The sequence below is a fragment of the Triturus cristatus genome, chromosome 9, assembly GCF_964204655.1.
Source record: "Triturus cristatus chromosome 9, aTriCri1.1, whole genome shotgun sequence".
NCBI classification, from domain to species: domain Eukaryota; kingdom Metazoa; phylum Chordata; class Amphibia; order Caudata; family Salamandridae; genus Triturus; species Triturus cristatus.
In genome coordinates, this window is record NC_140592.1 from 637,124,742 (window position 1) to 637,139,690 (window position 14,949).

The 14,949-nt window shown below is 45.6% G+C and overlaps 1 protein-coding gene across 1 annotated transcript in view; it reads left to right on the top strand.

The window, feature by feature from the left end:
- Positions 1 to 2,540: 2,540 nt before the first annotated feature.
- The window catches only part of LOC146798414 (homeobox protein six1b-like), a 286,437-nt gene continuing 274,028 nt past the window's right edge, over positions 2,541 to 14,949 (top strand). The window contains exon 1 of the mRNA XM_085625680.1: positions 2,541 to 3,623. Coding sequence (XP_085481806.1) covers positions 3,240 to 3,623 — 384 coding nt within the window. The 5' untranslated portion in view covers positions 2,541 to 3,239. The remainder of the gene's footprint in view (positions 3,624 to 14,949) is intronic.

Below are 14,949 nucleotides of genomic sequence, written 5' to 3' on the forward strand. Positions count from 1 at the left end.
GATAAAAGCCCGGACTCGTCTTACAGCGGAGGCCTCGCCAGCAATTTACCTGATTGTTCTTCTGTTTTGTCAACATTAGAATATGGTTTGCCTTTTTTCTCCCCCGTAATCCCCGCAAAACATTCGCGCCTTTTAATCGAGCTGAATAAATCTACATTTCCCTGATTCAAGCATGGTTATTTCCTGTAGTAACCAGTAACATGATTAATATTATGTGAAAGTAAGAAATAAAATATAATAATGAAATACCCTCTAAATCATTGGATGATTGGCGTCGGATAGAGCGGTCGTACCACCAGGCCCTTGCCCTGACAGCGGCGCGCTTCGTGCCATCGTGCAGTAGTCCGCCCTCTAGTGGTCATTAGCAGGCGGGTCAATGTGCAGACAGAGACAGATACATGAGATTGTCGAGTTTGGAATAGATAGGTGGGAAAAAATTAAGGGGAGAGTGTAAGAGTAACCCAACATGCAAAAAAAGTTGGAGGCAGAGGCTCCACGGGAGGAGGTATGCAGACACACCAACTGTAGGAAATATTGTGTAATGCTAGAAAAATACACAAATCACGTATGTATTTTCTAGCCAACAATGTCCACTTATGGCAAATGTATTTGTGCTTGTCCGCGTTCGTTTTTTTGTGTATTCGTATGTGTGTACGTCTGAGGGGCATGTTCGAATGTTTTGCGTGCCTCTTTACATTCATGTGTGTGCAGTACGTGTGTTGCGCGCTCGCTTATGTTTCTGTGTGTACATTTCTATCCACTAACTTCTGTGAGAATGTGCGTCTGTGAGCTTGAGCGTCTGCACTCTGCACAGGTGTTTGTGGGTGTCTCTGACTCTGTGCAAGTTTCGGTGTGTGTGTGTGGACTTGTGTGTCCCTCCATGTGCCTGTTTAAAGTGTTTATGCATGCGTGTTGAGATATATATCAATTGTGGATGGTGCTTTGTAAACTGTGCACGCCTGCGTGACTGTGCGAGGCTCTCTGCGCGTTGTGTAGCTAGCTACACCCAGTGGTAAGTGAAGTCTCGGCTTGTGCAGTCCCTGGGCGATAAACAGGTGGCAGGTGATGCATGAGGGGGGGGGGGAGTTGTTCGGTGGTTGCGGTCTAGGCTGAGCGGCAATTATAACGATCTTCTCTAAAAAGTGATCTTCATTCAAATGTTCTTTGCGTAAATCAGTGTGACGGCGAGAGATGCAGTCACCGGGTGGGGTGGGGTGGGGGTAGGGGGGGGGGTGGTGGTGGTGGTAGGGAAGAGAGGTGGGGACGGAAGACACGAAAGAACCTGGGAGGGCAGTGCTCAGCAAGACAAACTCCTGCCAGGGAGCTGAGCGCATGGAGGAAGACGCGATGTAGGAAGAGAAGAGAATGTGCAATAACAAGGACAAGCTCAATAACATGGACAGGCTTGTGTTAGGGGGCAGCGGGACTCGGGAGGTAACGAAGGAGGCCAGGCAGGTAAATTGGTAGAGGGACAGTGGATGCACATACTTAGGGGGTGACCAACAGGCGAGAGAGGAAGAGAATGAGGAGGGCCAGTGTGAGGGAGAGAGGCCAGAGGGGGATGAAAAGAATGAGGAGGGTCGGGATGAGGGAGTAGAAGCCCAGGGAGTGATGTAGAGAATGAGGAGGGTGTGAGGGAGAGAGGCCAGGGAGTGATGAAGAGAATGAGGAGGGTTGGGATGAGGGAGTAGAAGCCAGGGAGTGATGATGAGAATGAGGAGGGTGTGAGGGAGAGAGGCCAGAGGGGGATGAAAAGAATGAGGAGGGTCGGGATGAGGGAGTAGAAGCCCAGGGAGTGATGTAGAGAATGAGGAGGGTGTGAGGGAGAGAGGCCAGGGAGTGATGAAGAGAATGAGGAGGGTTGGGATGAGGGAGTAGAAGCCAGGGAGTGATGATGAGAATGAGGAGGGTGGGAGGGAGAGAGGTCATGGATTGATGAAGAGAATGAGGAGGGTCGGTATGAGGGAGAGAAGCCAGGGAGTGATGTAGAGAATGAGGAGGGTGTGAGGGGGAGAGGCCAGGGAGTGATGAAGAGAATGAGGAGGGTTGGGATGAGGGAGTAGAAGCCAGGGAGTGATGATGAGAATGAGGAGGGTTGGGATGAGGGAGTAGAAGCCAGGGAGTGATGATGAGAATGAGGAGGGTGGGAGGGAGAGAGGTCATGGATTGATGAAGAGAATGAGGAGGATCGGTATGAGGGAGAGAAGCCAGGGAGTGAGGAAGAGGATGAAGAGTGGTGGTGGTGAGCATGGCATGTTTACAAAAGAAAAACAATTTAGTGCCATGAGGCGACTTGGTTCTTGGTTGTGAGCACTACAGCTTTTCTAACAAAACATAAGGTAGCATAGGACACTGTAAGCATAACACAGGTTGGGGAAGAAAGGCATACCAAGAGCAGGGTGGGGGTGAGTACAGTACAGAGAAATGTCTGCACCCTGTGCTTCTGCGTGCCCCCCGTGACCCACCGCAGGATGTCTCGGGTTTCCAGAAAACGGCATTAGCCGCTCGGGAAACCGGAGAGAGGGCTTCATTTTCCTAATGGGCTGGAAGTGCAGCCAATGGTGGGGAGCTGAGAGCCGCCTGTGGGCTGAGCCTGTAACCGATACCCCCAAGTCTACCCAGGGCACGGGAAGAGAGCCAGGAGTCACTGCCGAGAGAGACACGGGCTGGGAGGCAGCGTCAGGGCAGGGCTGCCGAGCCTGTGAGTGACAGCCCTCTTCAGCGGCAGGAGCCAAGTCTTGCGGTTGGTTCCCTTACTCCCGGCGTGCCCACTTCTGACGCCGCACCCGAGGCCAGGCGGCACCTGGGGTCCGCTTTTGGGGCAGAGCGTCGAAGCTGGGTTGCCGCACTTACTGGCTGAGGCTATAACTCCTGCACTGCACCTGCCCGGGTGTGCGGCCGTGAAGGGCCTTGTCCAAGAAAAACTTAAGTATCCACGCTCAAGAGGCATTTGAGGGCCTCCTCCTTGTACAACAGCCTTTTGAAGAGTTCTTTCGCTAAGGCTCCACCGAAGGCACGCTCGCGCAAAGGGTATTGGGGCATCTCTTCGAACGAGAGGTGAGGACCCCGATAAAGAGGCATTCAAGAGCGGTTTGACAGTTTTTAAGAGACTCTGAAGGCCTCTACCCAAGAGTCACAGGTGGACAGGCGCTTCGAGGAGGCTGTTTGGCGCTTCGTCGTCGAAAGGGCTCTCGTTCAAGAGGCACGCGGCAGTCCTGTAGAGTCCTCTCACTCACGCCATGAGCTTCGGCTTCACCCAAGAGCAGGTGGCCTGCGTCTGCGAGGTCCTTCAGCAGGGAGGCAACATCGAGCGCCTGGGCCGCTTCCTGTGGTCCCTGCCAGCCTGCGACCACCTGCACAAGAACGAGTCGGTGCTGAAGGCCAAGGCGGTGGTGGCCTTCCATCGCGGCAACTTCCGCGAGCTCTACAAGATCCTGGAGAGCTACCAGTTCTCCCCCCAGAGTCACCCCAAGCTGCAGCAGCTCTGGCTCAAGGCGCACTACATTGAGGCCGAGAAGCTGAGGGGGCGACCGCTGGGGGCCGTGGGCAAGTATCGGGTTCGCCGGAAATTCCCCCTGCCCAGGACTATCTGGGATGGCGAGGAAACCAGCTATTGCTTTAAGGTAAGTAGGCCATGTGCAGCTTTCGTGACTCGCTGATTTGTGGGACCTATGGGGGAGAAGGAGATCATTTCCCCTTGTCAGGTGTGTTTTTACTACTGTTGTAACTGGAAGACCTGAGTTCCAATCGAGTTCATCACATGATCATACTTTGTGATAATTGGAAAATTATTACTTCGGGACCTATGTTTCACTTTTCCAACCTGCAAACATTTATGGTGTCCAGAAAAAGTTATTAAGTGCTATATACATTACTAGATAGTCCCATCATGTCTCAGGTGTGCAGCCAGCCCTGCCTTTTAGCTGAGTTCCCCTGCACTTTGAGCCTTGTAGTGTTACCTTTGCCTTTATAAACTGATGGTGGTAAAACCCATAATAAACAGTTAAGTGAGCCAAAAAAGGATTGGCATGGTGAAGCTTAGGCGCTCAGGGGATGGGGAGGGTGGTAGGATCTAAAGGCCCTCCGGTGGCATACCCCAGATACACTGTATGTTATTAACAGCCCCCACCCCCACCCCACACTCACTTATTATGAACACACCTCAACCACTCTCTGGGCGAAGAAAAGCCTGCTTGCTCGATCTGGCCTATTTGGTCCTTAACCCCTGTTGTGATGAGTTACTATCCAGGTGCACATCTGCGGATTTGGAATTAAACCATCGAATCACTGTGCAAAGATAGGAATTACGTGCCTGAAATGGTTGACAGCAATCAAGTAAAAGCCATCCTGAAGGAAAAGGAACTTTAAACATGTTCATCCTCAGAAGCCTTGTTATCAGTGCACATGGGACAATGGTACCCCACTCGCAGATGGAGGGGCCCACATGAGCCATACTATGCCTGTTTTAACACCCACGTCCAGTAGAGAGGCCCATTTTCCTAGGTTGCCTTAGTGCCTACTGCATCATTGCCAGGGCCGGACTTGGAACCCACAGCAGCCGGGGGAAATTGTCAGAGCAGTCCTCCTAGGTTTCATAGTTAGCGGCCAAAGCGAGCGAGCCCCACTACAAGGAGTGTTTGGGGATGTTTCTTCCCAAGAAAATTTGAGGAAAAATGGCAAAAAAAAGGTGCATTCTACAACACGCTTTTCATGATATATTCAATTGTATTAGCTTTTAAAGCATAGTAATTGATGACCTTACAGTGCACTAGGCTACTACAATCTTTCTTGGGGCCCTTCAATGGTTCACTAACTGGCACCCTCAAATAGTGCCCTTCATCTCTCCACAGCCCCTCTCCCATGTATTGTATTTGTTTTATAGCAATTCTCATACTAGATTGTGGTGTCATAGCACTTAACATCAAACACACATACAGGCAATGAATAATACATGTGTAAAGCAGTGTATAGAAAATGTTACATAAGACCAAGGGCACTACGAGGTGTAGGCATTTTTTAAGAGTGCTTGGGCTGGATAAGCACAAACTCAGGATTCAAAATATAACAGTGGTTAGGGTTACATTTACCAATAAAAAATGTATTTCCCTCAACAAACCCTTTTTAGCAACATAAGAATCATGAAGGACTGGAAAAAGCATAACTTTCCAACTTGTACCATGCAGTTTGCATGCCGCTCTTTGATGGCAGTTCTTAGCTCACTGTGCTAGATTACTATTTTAACTTATGAACTGCACAGTAACAAAAGAATCTTTGAGACAAAATCAGTAACCCACAGAGATATGCACATAAAATACATTAATGTGACCTGCGTGATACATATTCTTTGCAGCAGGCACGTTAACCCTATGTGCTACCTTAGATGAGTTAAAACTGACACTAGACAAAACTCCAGCTCGCTCCAGCAGAAAGATTATTCACCAGAGATATTTTGACACGTTTATTGCTGCTCCATATACAAAGAACTCTGCAGCCAGTGCTTTAAAAACTATACAATATTTAAAAACACAGGGAGGCTGGAAACGAAAATAAGAGCTGTGTGGATTATGCTGGTCTGCTGATTTTGTTACGGGGGCCGACAGAGGAGCACTGCAAAACTGGCCCCCAGTAACAAAAATGGCATTCCACCATTCCAGCCTCCCAGTCTAGCCCTGATCATTGCCACTACTTTGCTAATCTTCTGCGCGGGTACAAAAATTAGAATCCAGGTATTTTTTACAATTCGGGCCAGTTCACCAGTGGCAGAAGCCTCCTATCTGAAGTGGTAGGGTGGGCAGGGGGGGGACAAGGGGTTGGGGAATAAAATAAAAATAACTTACCTGACGCTCCCACTGCCGGCCACCTCATTGCTCCTCTCATCCGGCTCAGAAGTGGATGGGCCTCAAAGTACAGGCTCCCCATACAATCCAGCCGCTGCTTTCTAGCATGAGAGGCAGTGCTTAATTTGTAAACAAATAAGTGCCAGGGCTCCCGCCGGGAGTCCACTGCAGCTTCCACCACCCATTGCCCATGTCAGCACTGCTAATGACAGCCCCAACACAACTACTAACCATCACATCTCTACAAGTGTGACAATTCAGACTATTTCAGGCCACCCAACGCTATAGCAATTGCTTGTTCGCAGGTTTTTGTAATATAGATGTATACTGGACCACTTGATGTATATTGAATTATTAAACAAATGCCATTGTGCTGATCTCTGAATTTGATAAACAGCACCACCATGTGGCAGACGGTCTCAAGTGCCGGTGTTGACAATTAGCACCGGAAACCACCGGCTCAAATTAAGCACTGATGAGAGCAGTGCCAGGATTCGTCTGAGATTCTTTATTTGGCGCTCAGACAGTGCCTGGAAGCCTTTGGCTTTTCTCCATCCTAGCAGTGCAACACAGCTGAGTTGGAGATACATAAGTGCACTTTTCTGTTTGGCAGGCCTAAAATAGCTGGCCAAACTGACATGCGCACTTATAAGTGCACACTACTTCTCCTCCCTGCTATGCCCAGCCTCGCCCAATACTCATTGCCCCGTTCAGACAGCAATAAATAAAGTGATAATAACATTGTGTTATTACCATTTTATCTATCATCTGCTGGCTCTGGACAGTGGGGCAACACTCCTCTGCCATTACGGATGACCGCTCCTGCAGTTCACAAAGGTTTCTGGAAAAAAACTAACCTACTCGGGGCATTCATTAAGCCTATGCCTGTGAATAACTTACAACTTTGAGTTTATTCACAAAAATGTCCACCCTCTAACATACATACTCATATATGGTGGAAATTGCACACAGAAATATATGGTGTGCATATAGAAAGACAACTTTTGCATGTAAAGCCTGCTTAGTGTTTGAAATACATAAAATACAACTTTTATTTCTATATTCTTTTCTTCTACAATTTTATTTTCAAACTTGCGTCTTCTCTTTACTCCCATTTCGTCACTTTTGGATTTACTCTTGCACTTACCCTGATATTTCTTCCTACTTAGAACATTCAAACTTACACTCAGAAAATGAGATTTTCCACATGCAGGGAGTGTGAATTCCAGCACAACAAAGGCTTGAAAAGTTTTGGAACATTCATAAACCTTTTTTGTTTCTGGGCATTCTCTAACTTTATGCGTCCCCTTCCCTCTCTGTTAACTGTGGGAGACTCACTTCTGTTTAGGACAGGCTAAATCAGTTTCCAATGTGTGAACTTTAAGAGGCATTTCCAATAATGGTGAGAATATAAGGAACGGAGTTTCAACAAAGCAAAAAATATGTCCCAGTGGAGCAAAACAAAAAAACACAAAGCGCAATTAAACTTATACAATAAACTTTCGCATTTATGCAACGGGAAAATGTTTTACTTAACTGTAAATGGAAATATATTGCAGTTTTCCTGATTTACGCCTGGAAACCCGCAAATGTAATTGATTTCTAGGCAGGATCCAGGAAATATGAATTTTAGAGAAGTCAGAAAAATATTTCAAATGTAGGAAACAAAATGTGCAAGTACATTTGGTAACCTTTTGCGATCCTACGTTGCCCATTCCTGTTCAGTCTTAGATACAGTGTCCAAGTTCTTATATAACACATTTGTTGTCCATTTACGCGTGAGTAATTGAGCTAAAATCAGGTTTCTGCATAAGTAGTTTAGACCTGTTGGGTTTTGAGAATCGTTCTTATTGATGCATAACTAAACTATTCATTTCCGCAGGAGTAAATCTAATTTACAGATACAAAAAAACTTTGCATATTGGGCCTGTCATGAGTGTGGAGCAGTGGCTCTTAACCGTTTGACGTCTGTGGACCTCCCTTTTTTTTTTTTTTTTAATTTTTTTTATTGAGATCAGGACAGGAGATCGGAACAACAAAAAAAAAAGAATAAAGATTTAAAGTATCAGACAATCAAACAAATCAAACAAATCATACAGACAAATCAAAAAGGGCATAAAGATACATATCGGTATTCCTGCCAGCATTGTCCAAGTCGACCAAATTACAAACAAATTTAGGTACATCAATCTAAACATAAAATTGAGGAGCCCCAGATTCTATCTATTTTTTGGAGAGATTTGTGACCTCTAATCTTAGCTAGAGAAGTTTCCATAGTATGAATTTCTTTGACAAGAAGCCACCACTCCATCACGTGTGGTGGGTTTCTTGAGCTCCATGTCCTAGCAATGGTCAGTCTGGCACAGCCAATCAGAATATTGATAAGGTCAGTTTGTGAGGCTACAGATGAGAAATTTAACAGAGGAATGCCTAGCAGTACATTAGCCAGACTTAGTGTGATTGGTTGTGACAGAATCTGAGCCATACCCTGGCTGATTTTAGACCAGAATTCAGTAAGTCGAGGACACGTAAACATCATATGTTCAAGATTGGCAGCTGATAGGTCACATTTGGGACACCTTGTCCGTTCGCTGTTGGAGCGATTGCTGGACCATTTTGAAATTTTTTCTGGAGTATAGTATAGCTGGAATATCGTTTTATATTGTTGTAATCTCAGACTTGAAGACTGGACCGAACGGTTGAAACTGCTTAGTGAAGATGATATCTGATTAGCAGAAATATTCAAGCCCAAGCGAGAGCTCCATTTTGCCGCAATATTCCCACAGTCGTCCGGTTTAAACGAGGTTAAAGCTTTATAGCCAAGACTAATAAGTGATCTAACCTGGTTAGAGTAGAAACAGTTCCAAATATCTGAATCTAAGATATTTAATAGCTTTATTTTACGTATTAGATAGTCGTGTATTTGAATATATTTAAACTGTGCAGTTAGAGGTAGTTTATAGATTGTTCTTAGTGTCTCGAAGGCCAGAAGACCGTCGTTGCCATAGAGGTCCCCGAGTGTTTCTATTCCAGCGACTGTCCACATATAAAATATCCTATCATGAAATATCCCCGGAAGGCCAGGATTGGCCCATAGAGATAATTGAGAATGAAACAGAGACGTATTACATTTGACCAGGATAAGTTGCCAAATTTTGACAGTGTCTCTGATAGTCTTGAATTTTACCCGTTTGAAATAATTTGGGTCATTAGCTTTGGCTAAAAACATATTAGAATCCTCGCCTAAAGCAAATTGATAGCAAAAAGGCGCTTGCTTGTCACGGACGAGCAGGCAGCGAAGACGACTGAGGAAAGCAGAGAAAAAATATAATCTGAAGTCGGGAAAGGTCAGACCCCCTTGATTAAAAGGTAATTTGAGAAGATTGATTGACCTACGAGCCTTCTTGTAACCCCATATAAAGCTGCTAAAGATCCCATCCAACCGTTTGAAATATGTATTGTTGACGAGGAGAGGTATGGACCTAAATAAATATAGAAATTTAGGTAATATATTCATTTTAATTAAATTGATCCTACCGACCATACTGAGGGGGACCTTATGCCACTTTTTAAGAGTTGTAGCAGTTTCTTTAAGGGGAGTCTCATAGTTAAGTTTAATTATCTCGCTAATATCAGAAGGGATTTTAATGCCAAGATAAGTAGCAGTTCTACAGGTACCTACTATCTGAGTCGGGGGTTTGTGATTCACAATGACTTGTGTTTTATGTGAGTTAAGTTTGTAGCCGGAAACTGAACCGAATTTGTTAGCCTCCTCAGTGTTTCCCAGTATAGCTGTCGGTATATTGGTTGAATAGACCGCAATGTCATCGGCGTACGCCGTAATTTTTAGCGATTTCTGACCATGTGTGAAGGGAGTAATATTGGAATTGGCTTGTAAGGCGACAAGAAAAGGTTCCAGCGACAACGCAAATAACAAGGGTGATAATGGACACCCTTGCCGGGTGCCGCGAAAGATTGAAAAGCTAATAGAAGTTAGCCCAGCATAACAGAGCCTAGCCGTGGGGTAGTCGTAAAGAGCCTGTAGCCATTTAAGAAATTGGCCGTGAAAGCCCATAGTAGTCAACGTTGACCAGAGATATTCCCATCCCACTCGATCAAAGGCCTTTTCGGCATCCAAGAGAATCATACCGAGTGGGGTGGGTCCAACCCTGGCTACGTCGAATGCGGTGATAGCCATATTAATATGGGCAGTAGTATCTCTTCCCATGACAAAGCCGTGTTGATGAGGAGATACCAGATGAGGGATAAGTGGAGCTAATCGAATAGCAAGTACCTTGGCAAAAATTTTAGCATCTATGTTGATAAGTGAAATGGGTCTGTATGACCCACATTGGTCCCCAGGTTTACCCTTTTTTAGAAAAAAAACAATCCTGGTGGTGTTCCAGGATTTAGGAGCCTTCCCAGTGATCCCAACATTACTGATCACATCAGTAAATAATGGCATCATTTCCTCAGAGCATATTTTGTAAATATCTAATGGGATAGTATCCTCTCCAGCGGCTTTGCCTGAGGGTAATGTAGCTATCGCTTTTCTAATCTCTAGCTCAGTGATATTTTCAGAGAGCAGCGCCATGTTTCCAGTCTGTTTACCCTTAATTAAATAGGTATCCAAATATTCTTGAATCTTGTTCAAAGCAGGCTGCTCGTCTGGGGTATATAGTGCACTATAGAAAGCTACGAATTGCTGGAGAATCTGCTCAGGTTGGGTATAAACCATGTTATTTGGACCCTTAATTTCTTTTATAGATGTTCTAGACTTATCATCGGCGATTTTGTATGCTAAAATTTTACCAATCTTGTCACCACTCTCATATTGAGATAAGTGAAATTTATGTAAACTATTCATATTTTTCTCCAAGAGTCTGGTTTTGATGTTGAGCTTAGAGCGAGCTAGTTTTTGGCAAATATCAGATACATTTGATAGACCCTGTGTCAGAGCCTGTGACAGCTGTTTTTCAAGCATAGTTATAGTGTTACTCATAGCAGCCCAGCCACGTTTATATAGAGAGTTCTGTTTTAGAACGAACTGCTGTGTAAACCCGCGTATGCTAGCTTTAACCGTATCCCAAACTATGCTGGGTGAAGCTGAATTTATATTTATTGCAATAAATTCGCCTAAGTGTGCTTTCAATTGTGAGATATAGTCCTTATTGGACAATAAGTGTCTGGGAAATGTAAATGTCCTGGGTTTCCGACTAATCTGTGGCATACTGAATGTTAATATAATTGGATTATGATCCGAAGCCACTCTTGGGCATAGCTCCATGAAGCTGTTCTTTATGATATTATCTGAGGCCCAAGCCATATCAATTCTTGAGCAGAGTTGGTGGGGTGCAGAATAATATGTGAAACCAGGAATAGAGGGGTATATTGTTCGCCAGACATCTTTTAGGTTATGAATACGACCGAGTTCAATAACAGCGGCTCGGGAACGCCGCATCCTCTGAAATGCTCGATGTCTCGTAGTGTCAATATTATAATCCATAATGAGGTTAAAATCCCCCATTATGATAAGTTCTCCGCTGCTGTCCAAGAGTTCTATATTTAGCCTGTCTATAATGAAAGGATCGTCAATATTCGACCCATAAAATACACAGAAAGTAAAAATATTATCATGCCAAAGTATTTGAGCAATAGCCCAACGGCCGGCATTATCCACCTTAGTTTTGATTAATGCTATATTTAATCTTTTCTGTGTTAAAATGGCAACACCTCTAGTTGGGATACTGCATTCTGAACGCACTGTCACATCGTATCCTAACTGCCCAAGAAGTTTACGGTCTTTATAGGTGATATGTGTTTCGGTGAGCAAGGCTATCTGGGGCTTATAAAGATTGAGCTCTTCAGAGACAAGCCGTCTTTTATTCCTAGCATTAAGTCCCGCAACATTCCAAGCCAGACATCTAATTCTGTGCGTCATTTCGACATGTTTAGACCCTTTGCCCATTTTTGATTTTTCGTATAGTGTTGCAGAAAAAAATTATAATAACAAAATACCTTCCCCTCCGACCTGATCATTTTAACATTTTTACCCCCCCCTAACCCACCCCGACAGAACCACCCTCGGAGGTTCAGCATAGAACCCCAACCCCAATCCCAAAGAGGAGGAAAACCTCTTATACCCAGCTGCCGGTGACTGGGCAGCGCAAAAGAGAGGCAGCAGAGGTGATCAACCTGCTAGACAAACAAACAGTGGATCTATCTTTATTTATATCAGTCTAGAACAATTAATATAGAGTAATTGTGAGAGTGCCCCTACCACCATTTTTTTTTTCTTTTTTTTTTTTTTATCCCTTTTTTTTTTCCTTCCCCTTTCCTCTTTCCTTTCTTCTCCCTTTTTACCTATCCTTCCTTTTCCCTTTTCCCCTTTTCCCTTCCCCAATCCCGTGATCCCTCAAACGTTATTTGCTCCCTTCCTTTCTCCTCCTTCTCCTTTCCTCCATACCAGCCAACCATTTAGATTGGACACCAGCCTTGATAAACAATTTGAGTAATTTGAACAATCCCTGTCCTCATTCTCCCTATTGAGGTATGTATGTGGTATCCTAGGCCAATGCTTGACGTTGGAAGTCAGGTATTGGTAATCCCTTAGAAAAAAAAAAAAAAATACCACTTTTTCCCCTAACTTAGTAATGAGAAATAAAGGACGAATCTCGTCTATATCTAAGGTGTTAGTTTGGAGAGAGCCTGTTCTGCCTTCTTCTCATCTGTAAATGTGTATGTCCGCCCACAATGGATGACTTTTAAGCGAGCTGGTTCCTGCAGAAAAACCTGACCACCCAGAGCCTTGAATGGATCGATAAGCTGGCGTAGCCTCCAGCGTCTATCCATAGTACTTTTACTGAGATCCGATCTAACAAAGAAAGTGATAGAATCAATCGTAACGGGGGAATTAGGCCTAGCTTTAAGTGAAACAGCCTGTCTAAGGAGAAAATTCCCAAAATTAATCAGAAAGGGGCGAGGGAATTTGCTCGCCTTGTTAGCTATAAAGAGAGGAAGTCTGTGAACTCTCTGAAGCTGGGAGTCCCAATCCCAGTCTGAGAGGTCCGGGAAGGCTTTCTGGAATAGTGACACCATATATGCCCTTGGGTCGGCCCCTTCAGACCCTTCGGGTATGCCAAATAGTCTGAGATTGAGACGTCTTTGTCTATTTTCCATGTCTTCCAACTTATCATGCAGCTTTCCGATTTGTTCCTGGTATCTGTTAACCACACTCTGGTGACAAGCAGTTGTTTCTTCCACGTTCGAAACCCTTTGCTGTAAGGATTCTATGTCCTGAACAACCCCTCCCACTTTATTATTCAGATCCTGAATAGAATGCTGAATCTTGATATTATCCTCCCTTAGTTGAAGAAACTGTAGTTGCGTTTCCTTATGTTGATCAGACAGAGTCTGCAAGATAATATTGAGAGGAAAGTTTTGTTTTTCAGTTCTGTCAGAGTCGAGGTCTGAAGGAGGCGGGAAGTTTGTGTGAACGGGAAGAGGGACATCCGGAGGAGTGAGAACCAGAGTTTGCTTAGAGGTAGAGACATTGCTGATAGATGTTTGCTCCTGAGTGGATGCGATAGTCGAGAAGCCTAGGCCATTTGGTGAATTAGAGGCGGGCGAGCAATGATCAGTGGATGCAGGGAGAGGGGGGGATGAATAGATTGTTAATGAGTCCGCATGTACTTGAGATTGTGTCGGGGACGTTTCTTTTGTTTGGTCACCCAACAAGGAGCTGACACCAGACAGGCGTAGAGCCATCTTCCTGACATTTCCATTGGCCTGAAATCATTTACGAAGAGGGCTGTTCTCGACTGTGGGCTTCCCTTGTGGCTTCCCTTGTGGTGGCAAAGTGATAGGGACGGCTTTAAAAGCAACTGTGGTTTTACCCTTTTTTAGCTTATTTTTGGTCTTAGATCTCCCCTTTTTCCGTGTAGTTTTTTTTCCAGAATCTGACAGAGAGTTGAGGGAGATTTCAGGTTCCTCATCAGACTCAGCATCGTTATCATGGCTTGGGTCTGAATTTTCCAGGTCGCAGGGAGTCTCTTCCGACCCGCCCAGCCCCGGACCCGGGGCAGCGGGAGTAAGCAAAGGAAGTTCCGGCGGTTCGTTGATCAGAGGTGAGACCACCAGAGTGTTTGAAGTAGGGAGGACTCCATTTGCACCCTCTTTGATGCTACTAGGAGTCATAGCCTCATTTAGGACCCCAGCTAGAACACACGAGGGCTCAATGGCTTGCAAAACGCCAGTAAAGCACACAGGCGGGCCAGAAGATAGAGAGGACAGGAGCGTATCCTCAGAAACAGCAGAGGGGAGCCCAAGATCTGTATTTTTCCCCAGGGAGCCACTGTTAAGAATGGGGGACGATCCTAACCCCTCTTCACCACACTGAGAGACAATAGGGGCAGCCAGGATGGGAGGACGGATCAGGGGCTTACCCGTATTAGGCGTATGTCCATCCGTCGGGGGTTGGTCTCGGCCGTTGCCGTTGCCTGTGTTAGTTCCGGCCCCGTCTATAAAGGAAGCGTGGCTTGTTCGAGAGATGGGCAGCGGTGTTCGCCCAGCTTGGTGAGACACATTTCGCCCAATGCGAGCGCCTCGTGCCATCGATTTTGGGGCCATGAAGCAACAGTGCATATACTTGTCCGTGTAAGCAGGCTTCGGAAATGGAGAGAAGAGCGTCGGGAAAATAGAAGACGCGAGTCTTGAGCAGCTGTAGAGGCGAGCTTGCGATAGCCTAAACGCCGTAGGGAAAGCAAGACGCGCCGCCTCCAACAGACGCAGGAGAGCCCTGGGAAAAGGAAGCATCAATCCTCAGTTTCTACAGGTACGTCGTCCCTCTTGTCCGCAATATATCTAACGCCAGGTTGGGACCAAGTAGGTGCAGGGAACACCGAATCCTTCAGCGATGTTCAGCTTTCTAAGTAGATCCGCATATCGACAAAGGCACTAGCAGAGACCTCCCGCTGCAGCAACTCCGCGGCGAGTCAGCCCGCCATCTTGACTCCTCCTTCAAGCCCTGAGGCTTCTGGGTCTGTGGACCTCCCTTTAACCATTACTGGAAGTGGGGGACTGATACTGAATCATGATTGGAATCAGGGACACC